Source organism: Bombina bombina, chromosome 4 (genome assembly GCF_027579735.1).
Source record: "Bombina bombina isolate aBomBom1 chromosome 4, aBomBom1.pri, whole genome shotgun sequence".
NCBI lineage: Eukaryota > Metazoa > Chordata > Amphibia > Anura > Bombinatoridae > Bombina > Bombina bombina.
This window is the reverse complement of record NC_069502.1, coordinates 845,197,216-845,218,923: the sequence shown is the minus strand read 5'-3', so window position 1 is coordinate 845,218,923 and position 21,708 is coordinate 845,197,216. Positions and strand designations below refer to the sequence as shown.

General features: G+C 39.2%; 1 protein-coding gene across 1 annotated transcript in view; it reads right to left on the bottom strand.

Annotated features, from left to right (window-relative positions):
* LOC128657250 (gastrula zinc finger protein XlCGF26.1-like) overlaps window positions 1–10,849 on the bottom strand; it is a 44,454-nt gene extending 33,605 nt beyond the window's left edge. Inside the window, exons 1-2 of the mRNA XM_053711521.1 lie at window positions 10,806–10,849; window positions 1,427–1,582 (exon numbers count right to left, since the gene is read on the bottom strand). Of these exons, the coding sequence (XP_053567496.1) occupies window positions 1,427–1,478 (52 nt within the window). The 5' untranslated portion in view covers window positions 1,479–1,582; window positions 10,806–10,849. The remainder of the gene's footprint in view (window positions 1–1,426; window positions 1,583–10,805) is intronic.
* Window positions 10,850–21,708: the final 10,859 nt, after the last annotated feature.

Genomic DNA, 21,708 nt, shown 5'->3' with positions numbered 1-21,708 from the left:
ACCATATACAAATTATAGTAACTACACAGCTCTGTGCCTATAAACCTTATTAAACCCCTAAATTGAGTGCTCCCTGTATGTGAACAAAAACACCACATACAAATTATAGTAACTACACAGCTCTGTGCCTATAAACCTTATTAAACCCCTGATTTATTGCTCCTGTATGTGACCAACAACACCACATACACATTATAGTAACTACACAGCTCTGTGCCTATAAACCTTATTAAACCTCTAAATTTAGTGCTCCCTGTATGTGACCCGACAACAACACATACACATTATAGCAACTACATAGCTGTGCCTATAAACCTTATTAAACACCTGATTAAGTGCTCCCGGGATGTGACCAACAACACCACATACACATTATAATAACTACACAGTTTTGTGTCTATAAACTTTATTAAACTCCTGATTTACTTCTTCCTGTATGTGACCAACAAGACCACATACACATTATAGTAACTACACAGCTCTGTGCCTATAAACCTTATTAAACCCCTGATTTAGTGCTCTTGTATGTGACCAACAACACCACATACACATTATAGTAACTACACAGTTCTGTGCCTATAAAGCTTAGTAAACACCTGATTTAGTGCTCCCTGTATGTGACCAACAACATCACATACACATTATAGTAATTACACAGCTCTGTGCCTATAAACCTTATTAAACATCTGATTTAGTGCTCCCTGTATGTGACCAACAACACCACATAAACATTATAGTAACTACACAGCTCTGTGCCTATAAACAATTTTAAACCCCTGATTTAGTGTTCCCTGTATAGGATCAACAGCAACACATACACATTATAGTAACTACACAGTTCTATGCCTATAAACCATATTAAATCCCTGATTTAGCGTTCCCTGTATGTGACTAACAACACCACATACACATTATTGTAACTACACAGCTCTGTGCTTATAAACCTTATTAAACTCCTGATTTAGTGTTCCCTGTACATGGCCAAAAACACCACATACACATTATAGTAACCACACAGTTCTGTGCCTATAAACCTTATTAAACCCCTGATTTGGAGCTCCATGTATGTGTAATTTACAAAAAGAAAGAAGTGATATTTCACACATACTACTTTATGTCTTGTTGGTTTTTTTTTTAAAGTCTGGGGATGTACTCTACATTTTGTACTAGGTATCATGTTAGTGCAAAACCAGTCACGATCCTGGGACCAAAGAGGTAAAATCATTGTTGTGTTTACTGGCAGCCAAGAGGATAAAATAACTGGCCATTTATGAAAAACATTAAGGTATGTTCTCATATTTCGTCGTGCCCAGTCACTTATAGTATAGGTTGTCAAGTTTCTGGGGTAAAGCTGGCAGCCCTAACTGTAAATATGACCCCATTCTGATGACAAAACCAGGTGACATGCATGTGACATCCTGCTTACCTCCATGTGCATCAGGAAGGTCTGAGGTTTGGTTCTGAATCTTGTCCGACATTTTCTTGTTCAGCAACTGAATTTGTCAGATATTCTTATAATGCTTCTCCTTTACTGGCAAACACAGTGATGTATTTTGTACGTGATCTTCACAGTAACAGTAGCCTAAACACACACAGAGAGAGAGAGGGGTTTTTTAGTACAATTCATTGTCATAGGGGGAAAATAGTGTGAAATATATGTGATCAACACCTGTATCTGAGCATCATACACAGACCTGGATTGCGGAATCACTGTGCTTGGTCAGAAAGGGATTAAAGCAAATAAAACTGAGTTATCCAACAGAAATCAGTGATTATAAAAAAAAAAAAAAAACAATACATAAATAAACTGTTCTAACAATAAATATTTTATGTCAATAATTACAGATATTTAACTCTTTAATTTTTCTGCCACTTGACACCCTGTGTTGAAGCGGCTTCTAACCGTTTGTTCATCTTTGCATTTAAACATCAATTTGTTGTTTTGTTTGATTAACCCACCAAAATTAGATTATTTTTTTTTCAACAGACTTTTAGAAACCAGCTTTAGTTAACACTCAAATATGGTAAAAATAGATATTTTGACATTTTTTCTATAACGACAACATGACAAAGAGTACAGGAGTCATTATTTCCTAAATAATTTATGATAACACATTTAGGGCCAGATTACAAGTGGAGCACAAAATATCATTTACACAAGTGCGATTTTTGTGCTCCACTATGTAATACAAGCGCAAACAAAGGTGCGCTGGTATTACAAGTTAGGTGCAATGCGAACGTGACCTTGCGTTCGCATTACAGGGAAGCATTGCGCTCACAACAGTGTGCTTTCTTAGGCTCTAATAGGAGCCTTGTTCTCATGCTGTGTCTTACCTAGTGCAGCAAAGGGGCTAAGTCGTGCAGCAATTGGCAGCAATTTTAAATGTATATATATTTGTGTAAAACACAGAAAACGTTATGGCCTAAACCAAGAAATGACAATAAAAAGTTACAAAGTCTGCTTCTCTGTGAAAATTATAAACCAACTATATGTATATACAGTCCCATGAAAGAACGTCCCTGGAGAAAAACACAGAGGGAATTGGTGAAAAGGGGGTACTCACTAAACCTTACCTCAATCCTATGAGATAAGTGTAATGCTCTCTCAGGAGAAGGAGAGAAGAGGAAGGACCTGCCCCCACTGCGTATATGCGTCTGGATAAAATCCACCACAAAATCGTCTTGTAGTATCACCCTAGAGCATTGGTCTTAGGGGTAATTAACAAAAAGAGTGCAAAATGGTCCTTTAGTCTAATAACAAACTAATCCAGTATCAAAATAGGGAGCTCACATACACCAGGTGGCTATTCCTAGCTGTGGAGTCCCCGTTTGGCCACGCCCACTTACACATATATACACATATTAACACAAACATATATATATATATATATATATATATATATATATATATATACATACAGGGAGTGCAGAATTATTAGGCAAATGAGTATTTTGACCACATCATCCTCTTTATGCATGTTGTCTTACTCCAAGCTGTATAGGCTCGAAAGCCTACTACCAATTAAGCATATTAGGTGATGTGCATCTCTGTAATGAGAAGGGGTGTGGTCTAATGACATCAACACCCTATATCAGGTGTGCATAATTATTAAGCAACTTCCTTTCCTATGGCAAAATGGGTCAAAAGAAGGACTTGACAGGCTCAGAAAAGTCAAAAATAGTGAGATATCTTGCAGAGGGATGCAGCACTCTTAAAATTGCAAAGCTTCTGAAGCGTGATCATCGAACAATCAAGCGTTTCATTCAAAATAGTCAACAGGGTCGCAAGAAGCGTGTGGAAAAACCAAGGCGCAAAATAACTGCCCATGAACTGAGAAAAGTCAAGCGTGCAGCTGCCAAGATGCCACTTGCCATCAGTTTGGCCATATTTCAGAGCTGCAACATCACTGGAGTGCCCAAAAGCACAAGGTGTGCAATACTCAGAGACATGGCAAAGGTAAGAAAGGCTGAAAGACGACCACCACTGAACAAGACACACAAGCTGAAACGTCAAGACTGGGCCAAGAAATATCTCAAAACTGATTTTTATAAGGTTTTATGGACTGATGAAATGAGAGTGAGTCTTGATGGGCCAGATGGATGGGCCCATGGCTGGATTGGTAAAGGGCAGAGAGCTCCAGTCCGACTCAGACGCCAGCAAGGTGGAGGTGGAGTACTGGTTTGGGCTGGTATCATCAAAGATGAGCTTGTGGGGCCTTTTCGGGTTGAGGATGGAGTCAAGCTCAACTCCCAGTCCTACTGCCAGTTTCTGGAAGACAGCTTCTTCAAGCAGTGGTACAGGAAGAAGTCTGCATCCTTCAAGAAAAACATGATTTTCATGCAGGACAATGCTCCATCACACGCGTCCAAGTACTCCAGAGCGTGGCTGGCAAGAAAGGGTATAAAAGAAGAAAATCTAATGACATGGCCTCCTTGTTCACCTGATCTGAACCCCATTGAGAACCTGTGGTCCATCATCAAATGTGAGATTTACAAGGAGGGAAAACAGTACACCTCTCTGAACAGTGTCTGGGAGGCTGTGGTTGCTGCTGCACGCAATGTTGATGGTGAACAGATCAAAACACTGACAGAATCCATGGATGGCAGGCTTTTGAGTGTCCTTGCAAAGAAAGGTGGCTATATTGGTCACTGATTTGTTTTTGTTTTGTTTTTGAATGTCAGAAATGTATATTTGTGAATGTTGAGATGTTATATTGGTTTCACTGGTAAAAATAAATAATTGAAATGGGTATATATTTGTTTTTTGTTAAGTTGCCTAATAATTATGCACAGTAATAGTCACCTGCACACACAGATATCCCCCTAAAATAGCTATAACTAAAAACAAACTAAAAACTACTTCCAAAACTATTCAGCTTTGATATTAATGAGTTTTTTGGGTTCATTGAGAACATGGTTGTTGTTCAATAATAAAATGAATCCTCAAAAATACAACTTGCCTAATAATTCTGCACTCCCTGTATATATATATATATATATACATAAATAGTTATAGAGAACACACAGTTCCCAATAGACCGCAATGTAAAGGCACTTTTCAGTGCGTTTTTATTTCTTCCTAGCACACCAGGCACGCTCACTTTAACCCCTCATAACTGCTTCATGCAGTTATTAGTATTACTTTTTTAAATGCTACTCTTTTTTATTTTAACAAACTACACTTCACTGTATTTTTAGGGCAATTGTTGGAGATTTAGAAAATAAATTTTGTTATGGCTGGTTATGCGTGACAGTAAACGGGCAAATTTGCCACTTTAAAAAAAAGATTCAATAAAAATTAAAATTAAATCTTAAACTAATAAAAATTCTGGTTTTACAGAGGGGTGAGTCGCTTCATTTTGAGAAAATATGAACTTATGTATGAGTGTATGGCAGCAACAGAGCACAGCCAAATGGTCAACCAACTACACTGTGTGCGTATTACTTGTATCCAATGGGTTAAATCTCGGATATCTGTGTAATAAAAAATTGAAGTGGTATAAAAGTTAATGGTACTGTAAGTCAACACATTAAATTGGTGCTGTTTGTATATATTTGGGGATGAACCTTTTTGAGAGCATGTGTCAGAATTGGTGACAATCCTCTAAAAAAAAAAAATGATCTTGGTGTCCATACACTTTTATACTACACTGCAGTGGGCAGCAGTATGTGGGGGAAAATAACTAAGGGGCCGATTTACTAAAGTGCAGATGGACATGATACAATGAAACGTTGACAAACACACTGTTACCTAAATTAATTGGAAATAAAAACTGTGAGTGCCCTCCTAAGTGAAGAAGTTGATATATATATATATATATATATATATATATACACACACAATTTATTAAAAAATAGGGAGAGGAAAACTTGAAGCCAGGAACCCTCACTTCCAGGAGGAGGGAATTTATAGCCTGGATAAATTATGTTTTATTATAGGCCTAGTAGGATTTAACCAATCTAGGCTATGGTGCAGACCCCCTTAATGTAATTATTATTTCAGAATCATTAAGAAAGAAAAGGAGTTTAACTAAATGAGTTACTGTGAAGGAGAGGGATTTCAGCACTCTTTTATTTCCCATGAAGCTAACCAAAAGGTTAATAGGCTGGAGAATTTATCAGACAAATAAACATGTACACACGGTCACTACAAAGGCAAATTTATTTACAATACTTGGTAACAGCAAAAGTTAGGCATCTGTGAAATATCACACAAAGAATTATTACCACTGCAGTGGGTGATCAACCAAAGATTTTGCAAGCTTGCCTATTTCAAAACATTACTAATAGATTACAAATCTGTGCACAGATCATATGGGAAAAGGCAAATACATCAAGTAGGGTCAGAGATCAAACCATGTCTTCAAACCATAATGGTGGTAGTCACTCAACTATTAAAGGGACAGTCTACACCAGAATTTTTATTGTTTTAAAAGATAGATAATCCCTTTATTACCCATTCCCCAGTTTTGCATATTACCCATTCCCCAGTTTTGCATAACCAACACAGTTATATTAATATACTTTTAACCTCTGTGATTATCTTGTATCTAAGCCTCTGCAAACTGCCCCTTTTTCAGTTCTTTTGACAGACTTCCAGTCTAGCCAATCAGTGCCTGCTCCCAGATAACTTCTCGTGCACGAGCACAGTGTTATCTATATGAAATATGTGAACTAACACCCTCTAGTGGTGAAAAACTGTTAAAATGCAATCTGAAAGAGGTGGGCTTCAAGGTCTAAGAAATTAGCATATGAACCTCCTAGGTTAAGCTAAGAATACCAAGAGAAGAAAGCAAAATTGGTGATAAAAGTAAATTGGAAAATTGTTTAAAATTACATGCTCTGTCTGAATCATGAAAGTTTATTTTGGCCTAGACTGTCCCTTTAACAAGCAGGTGGCATAGTAGTGGAGTAGCAACAAAGCCACACTGCTCCATATTATGCGTGAAAAACCACAAAAATTGATACAACCTGAACCAGGTAAATTTGACGATCTTCCAAGGAGGATTGCATAGGTGTAACTGCCACTAAAAGCTCATCATCCAGATGAACTAATGGAAAGCTGGCAGCTTTCAGGAAACAACACTGATGAACCTAATCGATCTTTAAGCAGGTGTATTCATCAATGGTGAGCTGCTAGGAAAACTAGCAGCTCACCATGATATTTAACAGATGCCTAACTTTTGCTGTTACCAAGTATTGTAAATAAACTTATTTGCATTTGTAGTGCCCGTGTGTACATGTTTCTTTGTCTGAGAAATTGTCCAGCCTAGCAAAAGAGATATGATTGCTTATATAGACACAAGTGTTATAAATGCTATACAGTTACAACTGTTTGAGAATTGTTATCCCAATGTTTTTAATGTTATCACTTATGAATTGTTTTTGTGTAGGTATTTTGTACAACCACTAGATGGCGACCTTAGGTTCCAGAGAGGTCAGTTTGGCGCCATTGGGAGAGTATTAAAATGCAATGTAATGATCATATTATTAGCATGACTAAGAGGTTAATTCCTCGAAACGTTGCTATTTGTTCCAATAAAGTTTTGTAAAAGAATATAGTGCTGATGGCTTTCTGTGACAAACGTATGGACTAAGAGTAAAGCAGTGATACTCAGTAAATAAATAAATAAATACACATACAGTATCCCACAAAAGTGAGTACATCCCTCACATTTTTGTAAATATTTGATTATATCTTTTCACATTACAACACTGAAGAAATGAAACTTTTGTAGTGTACAGCCTGTATAACAGTGTAAATTTGCTGTCCCCTCAAAATAACTCAACACACAGTCATTAATGTCTAAGCCATTGGCAACACAAGTGAGTACACCCCTAAGTGGCGATATCCAAATTGGGACTGATTAGCCATTTTCCCTCTCTGGTGTCATGTGACCCGTTAGTGTTACAAGGTCTCAGGTGTGAATGGGGAGCAGGTGTGTTAAATTTGGTGTTATCGCTCTCACACTCTCTCATACTGGTCACTGGAAGTTCAACATGGCACCTCATGGCAAATAACTCTCTGGGGATCTGAAAAAGAATTGTTGCTCTACATAAAGATGGCCTAGACTATAAGAAGATTGCCAAGACCCTGAAACTGAGCTGCAGCAAGGTGGGCAAGACCATACAGCGGTTTCACAGGACAGGTTCCACTCAGAACAGGCCTCGCCATGGTCGACCAAAGAAGTTGAGTGCACGTGCTCAGCGTCTTATCCAGAGGTTGTCTTTGGAAAATAGACGTATGAGTGCTGCCAGCATTGCTGCGGTTGAAGGGGTGGGGGGGGTCAGTCTGTCAGTGCTCAGACAATACGCCGCACACTGCATCAAATTGGTCTGCATGGCTGTTGTCCCCGAAGGAAGTCTCTTCTAAAGATGATGCACAAGAAAGCCTGCAAACAGTTTGCTGAAGACAAGCAGGCTAAGGACATGGATTACTGGAACCATGTCCTGTGGTCCGATGAGACCAAGATAAACTTATTTGGTTCAGATGGTGTCAAGCGTGTGTGGCAGCAACCAGGTGAGGAGTACAAAGACAAGTGTGTCTTGCTTACAGTCAAGCATGGTGATGGGAGTGGCATGGTCTGGGCCTGCATGAGTGCTGCCGGCACTGGGGAGCTACAGTTCATTGAGGGAACCATGAATGCCAACATGTACTGTGACATACTGAAGCAGAGCATGATACCCTCCCTTTGGAGACTGGGCCGCAGGGCAGTATTCCAACATGATAACAACCCTAAACACACCCCCAAGACGACCACTGCCTTGCAAAAGAAGCTGAGGGTAAAGGTGGTGGACTGGCCAAGCATGTGTTCAGACCTAAACCCTATTGATCATCTGTGGGGCATCCTCAAACGGAAGGTGGTGGAGCGCAAGGTCTCTAACATCCACCAGCTCCGTGATGTCGTCATGGAGGAGTGAAAGAGAACTCCAGTGGCAAACTGTGAAGCTCTGGTGAACTCCATGACCAAGAGGGTTAAGGCAGTGCTGGAAAATAATGGTGGCCACACAAAATATTGACACTTTGGGCCCAATTTAGGCATTTCCACTTAGGGGTGTACTCACTTTTGTTGCCAACGGTTTAGACATAAATGGCTGTGTGTTGAGTTATTTTGAAAGGACAGCAAATTTACACTGTTATACAGGCTGTACACTCACTACTTTACATTGTATCAAAGTGTCATTTCTTCGGTGTTGTCACATGAAAAGATATAATAAAATATTTACAAAAATATGAGGGGTGTATATGTGTGTATGTTTTATATATATATATATAGATGAGATATACATTTTTGTAAGGCTAAACAGGAACCAAATTAACTAAAAAAAGTTCATTAAGAATGTATAGAAAACACACTGTTTAAGCCCCTGAACTACAAGAGATGGTTGCACATCTGCTTCATACAGCCATATAGCAGTCAAGGGGTTAAACATTATGTTTGACCAGAGTAAAGAAAAGTGACAGCACAAACGTTTTTATGGCTCACATCTTACACAAGCAGGGCCGGTAAGGAAGAGGGCAGTTACAGCTCTACTGTCTGTGAGAAAGTCTTTTGCATAAGCAGACGCTTCACTCCGTTCTCTTCTCTGCAGCTTAAAGGGACAGTCTACAATAGAATTTTTATTGTTTTAAAAGATAGATAATCCCTTTATTATCCATTCCCCGGTTTTGCATAACCAACACAGTTATATTAAAATACTTTTTACCTATGTGATTACCTTGTATCTAATCAAAGATAAGCTCCAAAAACGGGCAACCTTCCTCAATGAAAGAGAGCCAAAGAAGGGGTAAAGTAACAAAAACTTTAATATATAAGAAATAACATTCTCACAAACGATCACTTAATTAAAACAATAAACCATTTACCGGTGTCTAAAGTTAAGATTGACAAATAAAATGAAAATGATATTATCGCAAGAAAACTAGGATCAGCCATTCGCTTGACATCGCAAAAAAAAAAAAAATTGTCCAAAAATGCCTCTAGAATTTTGATAAATACTGGCAACATTTTTTACTTCACAGTTCACATTGCGAACTGTTGCAAAGATAATCACAACCATTTAGGCACATTTTTTCGGGGCTTGATAAATTTTGCCCAAAGTATATTAATCTAACAATGTTGGTTGTGCAATGCTGGAGAATGGGTAGTAAAGACATTATCTATCTTTTTAAACAATAACAATTTTAGTGTAGACTGTCCCTTTAAAACGACGCCCCACCTCTGCAGCAACCCGGGAACCTGTGGAGTTTAACAGGTGTTCAAAAGGGGAGGTGGCACAGTCTTGTAGAGTGGAGAAAGCATGGGAATTTGTACGTCACTATTTTCCAATGGATGAAGTGCAGTTGTCTATTTGAAAACCGGAAATTTAAGTGTCCGTTTTCTTTTTCTGGAACTTTTACCGGACAGACTTAGCAGTCAAATACCGGACACCTGGCAACCCTACCTGTATCTGACTCACCCACACACCTCATTATTAAATTTACAACACTTATTTTTATATATATATATATATATATATATATATATATATATATATATATATATATATATATATATATATATATATATATATATATAAGTGTTGTAAATTTAATAATACTGTCACAAGTAAGGGAGCTTATAATAAACGTTCGCATGCACAAAGGTATCTACTGCACAATAATAGAGTACACATATATAATTGATATGTGAGACGTTTCTATTTGCATGCAATATTTCTAATACTTAAAAGGTATTAGAAATATTGCATGCAAATAGACGCGTCTAACATATGAATTATATAGTACTCCATTATTGTGCAGCAGATTCCTTTGCGAATGCAAACGTCTTTTTCTAAGCTCCCTTACTTGTGACGTCTCCTTGCACCACATCATCGCTGGAGCAGATGTGCCAGGCGCCAGCGCTGGCTATAAGCGCTTGCCGAACGCGGCTATAGAGAGATTCCCTCTGCCTCACATACCCCCCCCCCCATGTTGAGATATACAGTACTATAGAGAGGTTCCATGTGTCTTAACACACACCACCAGCACCTTATATGTAAGCATATAACACAATGCAGAGGTTCAGCTGCCTCACACACACAGCCCCCCTCCTTTTATATATATAGAGAGATTATAGAGATGTTTTTTCTGCCTTACACACATCTATTATAGAGATGTTCCTTTGCCTCTCACACACAGCCACCGCTACAGTTCTTTATATAAAGTTATATAAAACAAAAATGTTCCTGCTACCTCATAAACATATACACACAGTCTCACACATACACAAATCTTCATTACTACCGTATGTACAGGTATTTACCAGTATACAAAGGGAGCTTTGTTCGTGTAATGTTGATCTCTGAGACGGGAGCAGCTAGTTCCTATCCAGTTAGAGAACCAGTGATGTCATAAGTCACATGGTCCTGGTCCTTAAGCTTATTAGGAGCAAGCTGTCACTTTTTTATTTCGGTAATTATAAGAGAGTGCGTGTGTTAATATCTCCATGGCATGTAAGGTACTGCAGTATGGTTTGTGTAGAGAAGATCGTCTACATAGAGTGGACAATTTACTGGGAAGACGGATGTGCGTTCGCTAGGCAGAGGGAACCTCTAATATTATATGATACATATATATATACAGTACTGGCAAGGGGGCTGTGTGTATGTGAGGCAGAGGGAACCTCTAATATTATATGATACATATATATATACAGTACTGGCAAGGGGGCTGTGTGTATGTGAGGCAGAGGGAACCTCTAATATTATATGATACATATATATATACAGTACTGGCAAGGGGGCTGTGTGTATGTGAGGCAGAGGGAACCTCTAATATTATATGATACATATATGTGTATACAGTACTGGCAAGGGGGCTGTGTGTATGTGAGGCAGAGGGAACCTCTAATATTATATGATACATATATGTGTATACAGTACTGGCAACGGGGCTGTGTGTATGTGAGGCAGAGGGAACCTCTAATATTATATGATACATATATGTATATACAGTACTGGCAAGGGGGCTGTGTGTATGTGAGGCAGAGGCAATCTCTAATATTATATGATACATATATGTGTATACAGTACTGTCAACGGGGCTGTGTGTATGTGAGGCAGAGGGAACCTCTAATATATGATACATATATGTGTATACAGTACAGTACTGGCAACGGGGCTGTGTGTATGTAATCAGAGGGAACCTCTAATATTATATGATACATATATGTGTATGCAGTACTGGCAACGGGGCTGTGTGTATGTGAGGCAGAGGGAACCTCTAATAATATATGATACATATATGTGTATACAGTACTTTCAACGGGGCTATGTGTATGCAAGGCAGAGGGAATCTCTAATATTCTATGATACATATATGTGTATACAGTACTGGTAATGGGCTGTGTGTATGTGAGGCAGAAGGAACCTCTAATATTATATGATACATATATGTGTATACAGTACTGGCAACGGGGCTGTGTGTATGTGATCAGAGTGAACCTCTAATATTATATGATACATATATGTGTATACAGTACTGGTAATGGGGCTGTGTGTATGTGAGGCAGAGGGAACCTCTAATATTATATGATACATATATGTGTATACAGTACTAGTGGCGACGGGGCTGTGTGTATGTGAGGCAAAGGGAACCTCTAATATTCTATGATACATATATGTATATACAGTACTGACAAGGGGGCTGTGTGTATGTGAGGCAGAGGGAACCTCTAATATTATATGATACATATATGTATATACAGTACTGGCAAGGGGGCTGTGTGTATGTGAGGCAGAGGGAACCTCTAATATTATATGATACATATATGTATATACAGTACTGGCAACGGGGCTGTGTGTATGTGAGGCAGAGGGAACCTCTAATATTATATGATACATATATGTGTATACAGTACTGGCAACGGGGCTGTGTGTATGTGAGGCAGAGGGAACCTCTAATATTATATGATACATATATGTGTATACAGTACTGGCAACGGGGCTGTGTGTATGTGAGGCAGAGGCAATCTCTAATATTATATGATACATATATGTGTATACAGTACTGGCAACGGGGCTGTGTGTATGTGAGGTAGAGGGAACCTCTAATATATGATACATATATGTGTATACAGTACAGTACTGGCAACGGGGCTGTGTGTATGTGAGGCAGAGGGAACCTCTAATATTATATGATACATATATGTGTATACAGTACTGGCGACGGGGCTATGTGTATGCAAGGCAGAGGGAACCTCTAATATTATATGATATATATGTATATACAGTACTGGCGATGGGGCTGTGTGTGAGGCAGAGGGAACTTTACATATACATATATATATATATATATGTATGTGTGTACTGGGGAGGGTGCTGTGTTTCTAAGGTGCAGATGATCTATATATTCTATATATGGCACTGGGGAGGGGGAACATATCTATAATATTACCTAGCTGTGTATAAGATACTATACTAGTACTACTAGTACCTCTGGCTCTGTATATGACGGTTCCCCTGGAATAAACTCACAGAAAAATTAATTGGCGTGCTGCAGCTTTTTCTTAAAATATATATATATTGCTGAAGGAATGGATGTCACTCACTATTGGTCTTTCAAGTGTGCTTTAATTGCACTGCAAACATTCCTTCAGCAATTTGTATTCTCCAACTCACACGCTGGATTTTTTTATATATATATATATATATATATATATATATATATACACACGACATACGTGTGTGTTTTACATATACAGTAGGGAGTTTGTTAAATCTACTTCTCTTAGATGTGTGTGTATGTCCAAAAAACAGCAGAAAAAGTTACTTTAGCTAGTTAAAAATCCCTTTATTGAACAGACATGGGAATGAAAGTCTTAACACACACAACGTTTCAGGGCAGTCCCCTTGATCATGTGATACATACTAACAAAGCCCTACCTCTTCTTATAATCACTTCAATTAATGATGTCATCATTTAATTAGGTATAACACCCCAAATGGATATCAAATAATATATAATTTTTAACCACTAGAGGCCAGTGAAGTATAAGTAAATATTAAAATTCAAAGCAAAACCACACTATCTAAATAAATATACAAACTAAACAATATGATACTAAAAACATTTTGAGATAGATACAATACAGCAAAGTGATCACTACCAAATGTCAGAAATACAAATCTACAAAATCCAACATAGCATATTAATAAAATACTGACCAGTTAATTTCTCTGTTTAACCCATTAGGTTCCGTAGTATTTAATTTAAATCTCCAGAAGAACTCACACTGTTTTTATAATTTTTCTCTGTTCCCTCCTTGCCTAGGTACATCAATACTCTCAATTACCTGAAAACATAATTGATTTATTTGGTGTCTCTATTGTAAAAAAATGTGCAGCTACTGGTGCAGTTAATAGTCCACAATGGATATTACTCCTGTGCTCATTCATCCGATCTCTAACCTGTCTCGTGGTCTCTCCAAGAGAGACCACGAGACGGGTCAGAGATCGGATGAATGAGCACAGGGGTAATATTATAGTTTGTATATTTATTTAGATAGTGGTTTTGCTTTGATTTTTAATATTTACTTATACTTCACTGCCCTCTAGTGGTTAAAAATGATATATTATTTGATATCCATTTAAATGTCGATGTAAAGGTGTTATACCTAATTAAATGATGACATCATTAATTGAAGTGATTATAAGAAAAGGTAGGGCTTTGTTAGTATGCATCACATGATTAAGGGGACTGCCCCAAAACGTTGTGTGTGTTAAGACTTTGATCCCCATGTATGTTCAATAAAGGGATTTTTAACAAGCTAAAGGAACATTTTCTGCTGTTTTTTGGATTGACATTGAGAGCTTGGCAGTAGCTCACCTGAGTTCCTGGCTGTTCTGGAGAGTGCTGGATTGACAATTATTTTTCTTGTGTGTTTGTGTATGTCCCACAGTTTCAGGTCTCAGTGTTACAGAATATCACTGACCATGAACAAGATGAAGAAGAAGCTGCCTGAGCGGATCCTAAATCACATCCTGGGGATTCTCTACCTGCTGACGGGAGAGGTGGGAAAACTCCATCTAAAATATTGCTAACATTCTGGATTTGTTTATACAAAGGGGAAAGTTTGCCATCACTTTAATGCTTCTTATATACTATAGATAACAGAATTTATGTTTACCTGATAAATTTCTTTCTCCAACGGTGTGTCCGGTCCACGGCGTCATCCTTACTTGTGGGATATTCTCTTCCCCAACAGGAAATGGCAAAGAGCCCAGCAAAGCTGGTCACATGATCCCTCCTAGGCTCCGCCTACCCCAGTCATTCGACCGACGTTAAGGAGGAATATTTGCATAGGAGAAACCATATGGTACCGTGGTGACTGTAGTTAAAGAAAATAAATTATCAGACCTGATTAAAAAAACCAGGGCGGGCCGTGGACCGGACACACCGTTGGAGAAAGAAATTTATCAGGTAAACATAAATTCTGTTTTCTCCAACATAGGTGTGTACGGTCCACGGCGTCATCCTTACTTGTGGGAACCAATACCAAAGCTTTAGGACACGGATGAAGGGAGGGAGCAAATCAGGTCACCTAAATGGAAGGCACCACGGCTTGCAAAACCTTTCTCCCAAAAATAGCCTCAGAAGAAGCAAAAGTATCAAACTTGTAAAATTTGGTAAAAGTGTGCAGTGAAGACCAAGTCGCTGCCCTACATATCTGATCAACAGAAGCCTCGTTCTTGAAGGCCCATGTGGAAGCCACAGCCCTAGTGGAATGAGCTGTGATTCTTTCGGGAGGCTGCCGTCCGGCAGTCTCGTAAGCCAATCTGATGATGCTTTTAATCCAAAAAGAGAGAGAGGTAGAAGTAGCTTTTTGACCTCTCCTTTTACCTGAGTAAACAACAAACAAGGAAGATGTTTGTCTAAAATCCTTCGTAGCATCTAAATAGAATTTTAGAGCGCGAACGACATCCAAATTGTGCAACAAACGTTCCTTCTTTGAAACTGGTTTCGGACACAGAGAAGGTACGATAATCTCCTGGTTAATGTTTTTGTTAGAAACAACTTTTGGAAGAAAACCAGGTTTAGTACGTAAAACCACCTTATCTGCATGGAACACCAGATAAGGAGGGGAACACTGCAGAGCAGATAATTCTGAAACTCTTCTAGCAGAAGAAATTGCAACTAAAAACAAAACTTTCCAAGATAATAACTTAATATCAACGGAATGTAAGGGTTCAAACGGAACCCCCTGAAGAACTGAAAGAACTAAATTGAGACTCCAAGGAGGAGTCAAGGGTTTGTAAACAGGCTTAATCCTAACCAGAGCCTGAACAAAGGCTTGAACGTCTGGCACAGCTGCCAGCTTTTTGTGAAGTAACACCGACAAGGCAGAAATCTGTCCCTTCAGGGAACTTGCCGATAATCCTTTTTCCAATCCTTCTTGAAGGAAGGATAGAATCCTAGGAATCTTAACCTTGTCCCAAGGGAATCCTTTAGATTCACACCAACAGATATATTTTTTCCAAATTTTGTGGTAAATCTTTCTAGTTACAGGCTTTCTGGCCTGAACAAGAGTATCGATAACAGAATCTGAGAAACCTCGCTTCGATAAAATCAAGCGTTCAATCTCCAGGCAGTCAGCTGGAGTGAAACCAGATTCGGATGTTCGAACGGACCCTGAACAAGAAGGTCTCGTCTCAAAGGTAGCTTCCAAGGTGGAGCCGATGACATATTCACCAGATCTGCATACCAAGTCCTGCGTGGCCACGCAGGAGCTATCAATATCACCGACGCCCTCTCCTGATTGATCCTGGCTACCAGCCTGGGGATGAGAGGAAACGGCGGGAACACATAAGCTAGTTTGAAGGTCCAAGGTGCTACTAGTGCATCCACTAGAGCCGCCTTGGGATCCCTGGATCTGGACCCGTAACAGGGAACTTTGAAGTTCTGACGAGAGGCCATTAGATCCATGTCTGGAATGCCCCACAGCTGAGTGACTTGGGCAAAGACTTCCGGATGGAGTTCCCACTCCCCCGGATGCAATGTCTGACGACTCAGAAAATCCGCTTCCCAATTTTCCTGTTTAAAGTAGAAACCGCTCCCTCGACCTTGGGGACTGACTGCCATAAGTCCTTTCTGGGGTCGACCATAGGAAACAATTTTTTAAATATGGGGGGAGGGACGAAAGGAATACCGGGCCTTTCCCATTCTTTATTAACAATGTCCGCCACCCGCTTGGGTATAGGAAAAGCTTCTGGGAGCCCCGGCACCTCTAGGAACTTGTCCATTTTACATAGTTTCTCTGGGATGACCAAATTTTCACAATCATCCAGAGTGGATAATACCTCCTTAAGCAAAATGCGGAGATGTTCCAACTTAAATTTAAATGTAATCACATCAGATTCAGCCTGCTGAGAAATGTTCCCTAAATCAGTAATTTCTCCCTCAGACAAAACCTCCCTGGCTCCCTCAGATTGAGTTAGGGGCCCTTCAGAGATATTAATATCAGCGTCGTCATGCTCTTCAGTAACTAAAACAGAGCAGCCACGCTTACGCTGACAAGGGTTCGTTTTGGCTAAAATGTTTTTGACAGAATTACATAGTAAGGAGTATTGGCGCGCTAGATGTACTAGGGGCCTCCTGGGTGGGCAAGACTCGTGTAGACGAAGGAGGGAATGATGCAGTACCATGCTTACTCCCCTCACTTGAGGAATCATCTTGGGCATCATTGTCATTATCACATAAATCACATTTATTTAAATGAATAGGAATTCTGGCTTCCCCACATTCAGAACACAGTCTATCTGGTAGTTCAGACATGTTAAACAGGTATAAACTTGATAAGAAAGTACAAAAAACGTTTTAAAATAAAACCGTTACTGTCACTTTAAATTTTAAACTGAACACACTTTATTACTGCAATTGCGAAAAAACATGAAGGAATTGTTCAAAATTCACCAAATTTTCACCACAGTGTCATAAAGCCTTAAAAATATTGCACACCAAATTTGGAAGCTTTAACCCTTAAAATAACGGAACCGGAGCCGTTTTAAGCTTTAACCCCTTTACAGTCCCTGGTATCTGCTTTGCTGAGACCCAACCAAACCCAAAGGGGAATACGATACCAAATGACGCCTTCAGAAGTCTTTTCTAAGTATCAGAGCTCCTCTCACATGCGACTGCATGCCATGCCTCTCAAAAACAAGTGCGCCACACCGGCGCGAAAATGAGACTCTGCTTATGCTTTGGGAAAGCCCCTAAGAAATAAGGTGTCTAATACAGTGCCTGCCGATATTATTATATCAAAATACCCAAATAAAATGATTCCTCAAGGCTAAATATGTGTTAATAATGAATCGATTTAGCCCAAAAAAGTCTACAGTCTAAATAAGCCCTTGTGAAGCCCTTATTTACGATCGTAATAAACATGGCTTACCGGATCCCATAGGGAAAATGACAGCTTCCAGCATTACATCGTCTTGTTAGAATGTGTCATACCTCAAGCAGCAAGAGACTGCACACTGTTCCCCCAACTGAAGTTAATTGCTCTCAACAGTCCTGTGTGGAACAGCCATGGATTTTAGTTACGGTTGCTAAAATCATTTTCCTCATACAAACAGAACTCTTCATCTCTTTTCTGTTTCTGAGTAAATAGTACATACCAGCACTATTTGAAAATAACAAACTCTTGATTGAATAATGAAAAACTACAGTTAAACACTAAAAAACTCTAAGCCATCTCCGTGGAGATGTTGCCTGTACAACGGCAAAGAGAATGACTGGGGTAGGCGGAGCCTAGGAGGGATCATGTGACCAGCTTTGCTGGGCTCTTTGCCATTTCCTGTTGGGGAAGAGAATATCCCACAAGTAAGGATGACGCCGTGGACCGGACACACCTATGTTGGAGAAATATAACACATTTATTGTACGTACAGACCTTTTGTAATGCTCTGCTTTAATGCTGATATATACTGGCTCAATATAAATATGTATTTTATTTGTAGACCCTTTGCAATGCATCACTTAATTGCTTATATATGTACTGTGCATGTATAACATTTATTGTGTGTGCAGACCTTTTGTAATATGGCACAAAAAGAGACATGAAACCCAATAGTTTTATTTCATGATTCAGACAACATACAATTTTAAACAACTTTTAAATTGACTTCTATTATAAAATCTACTTAATTTTCTTGAAACCCTTTGTTAAAGGAGCAGCAATGCACTATTTGAGAGCTAGTTGAGCACAGCAGTTGAGCCTATGACAAGAAGCATGTATATGCAGCCACCAACCAGAAGCTAGTGCCCAGGAGTGCATTTCTGCTCTTGAATCTACCCAGGTATGCTTTTCAACAATGGACAATAAGAGAATGAAGCAAATTAAATAACATAAGAACATTAGAAAGTTATTTCAAATTGCATGGTCTATCTGAATCATTAATCTTCCTTTAACTAGGATGGTGTTTAGCAATCACATGGTGTCTTCTACTGTCGTGCCAAACTCACCAACTAAGTTTTACACAAGTGCTCAGAATGTGACCATGATGAGATGGGGAATATGATAACAGGATACACACAGGTGATGTGAGAGGGGTCAGTGATGTTTTTATGTTTCATTCTTGCAGCGTGTGACTAACTCACTGACAGCGAGTCACATGACCGGGGACAAGATGACAACAGAGAAGATACTGACCCACACCCTACAGATCATGTACCTGCTGACAGGGGAGGTGAGAGCTGATGGAATATGTTATATTAGCAGCTGCATGTCCCTGTGACCGACTGTGCATTAAAGGCATGGGAAATGTGACATTAAACTCATCAAAGAATATAATATTATATTTATAGAACTCTAAAATTACAACTCATTTTTAGTATTTCTAGTCACTGATAATGAAGAAATTTGTTTATGTAAACAAAACTTGCAAACACCTTAAAAACAGTTTCTAACACTTTACGGGTTAATGGCAGTTAAGGGCCTCCATTACATATAGAGTGTCGCCCGCAAAAGCCGGCGACGCCAGATTTTGCGCGATTTTGGTATTACATATACGGCGTAGCATACAAGTTACGGCTGTATATTTCACCCGTTGCTCGCAATTTTTACTCCCATAGGCTAACATGGGACCGTGTCGTAAATCGGTATCCAATATCCAGCGCAAGGCCTTACGTGGCGAAAATGGAGAAATCTTACTCCATTTTCACCTCGCCATAAAAGGCAGCCGTAGCAGGCCTTGCGCTGAGTATGGGAGTACCGTAACTCCCAAAAATGCCTGCAAAAATAAACTAACACCTAACGCATGCGCAATGTCTATCTACCTGTCAACTGCAATCCCCACCGCAATAACTAATAAACTCTATTAACCCCTAAACCGCCATAGCCCACACCGCAATAAACCTATTCTAGTATTAACCCCTATACCGCCATAGCCCACATAGCCTATTAAATGTATTAACCCCTAATCTGCCACCGCCAACGTCGCCGCCACTATAATAAAGTTATTAACCCCTAAACCTAAGTCTAACCCTAACCCCCCCTAACTTAAATATTATTTAAATAAATCTAAATAATATTACTATTATTAACTAAATTATTCCTATTTAAAACTAAATACTTACCTATAAAATAAACCCTAAGATAGCTACAATATAATTAATAATTACATTGTAGCTATTTTAGGATTTATTTTTATTTTACAGGCAAATTTGTATTTATTTTAACTAGGTACAATAGATATTAACCCCTTAATGACAACTGACGTACCAGGTACGTCATGCATTAACAAGCAGTTAATGACAATGGACGTACCTGGTACGTCAGTTGTCAAACAGAGTGCTGGAAGCGATCACAAATGCTTCCAGCAGCTCTGAGGGTATTGCAGTGATGCCTCGATATGGAGGCATCCTGCAATACCACTTTACAAGCCTCCGATGCAGAGAGAGCCACTCTGTGGCCCTCTCTGCACCGGTAGCGATAGTGCCAGTGTCCGCCGGGTGCACGATGCGCGAGTGTGAACGTGAGCGTGCATGTGCGCGTGCACGGGGTGCACGTGCACCCATTAGCCACACTGACACCAATGAATGAGGTCAGAAAGTGGAAAAAAAAGGGATTTTTAAAAAAAAAAAAAATATATAAAAGGATCTGGGAGGGGGTGGGGGTGGGGGTATTGTGGGGGGTTGCTACACTACAGAAATAGTTTTTTAAGTAAAAAATAAAATAAAAATACTTTTTGGGGGGGTTTTGGGGCCAAACTGGATACTGGCAGACAGCTGCCAGTACCCAAGATGGCGATAATTAGGTAGGGGAGAGGGTTAGAGAGCTGGAGGGGGGATCAGGGAGGTTGGGGCTAAGGCAGGGGTCCATCACAGCTAAAATACTTTATTATTTTTATTTAAAAAAAAAAAAAAAACTCTTTTATTTAGTACTGGCAGACTTTCTGCCAGTACTTAAGATGGCGGGAACAATTGTGGGGTGGGGGAGGGAGGAGAGCTGTTTGGGAGGGATCAGGGGGTGGGATGTGTCAGGTGGGAGGCTGATCTCTAAAATTAACCCTGCAAGCTCCCTACAAGCTACCTAATTTAACCCTTTCACTGCTGGGCATAATTAACGTGTGGTGCGCAGCAGCATTTAGCGGCCTTCTAATTACCAAAAAGCAACCCAAAGCCATATAAGTCTGCTATTTCTGAAAAAGGGGATCCCAGAGAAGCATTTACAACCATTTGTGCCATAATTGCAGAAGCTGTTTGTAAATAATTTCAGTGGGAAACCTAAAGTTTGTGACAAATTTTGTGAAAAAGTGAACTTTTTTTTTTTTTTATCGCATTTGGCGGTGAAATGGTGGCATGAAATATACCAAAATGGGCCTAGATCAATACTTTGGGTTGTCTTCTAAAAAAAAATATATACATGTCAAGGGATATTCAAGTATTCCTGACAGATATCAGGGTTCCAATGTAACTAGCGCTAATTTTGAAAAAAAGTGGTTTGGAAATAGCGAAGTGCTACTTGTATTTATTGCCCCATAAATTGCAAAAAAAGCAAAGAACATGTAAACATTGGGTATTTCTAAACTCAGGACAAAATTTAGAAACTATTTAGCATGGGTGTTTTTTGGTGATTGTAGATGTGTAACAGATTTTGGGGGTCAAAGTTAGAAAAAGTGTGTTTTTTTCCATTTTTTCCTCATATTTTTATTATTTTTTTTTTTTTA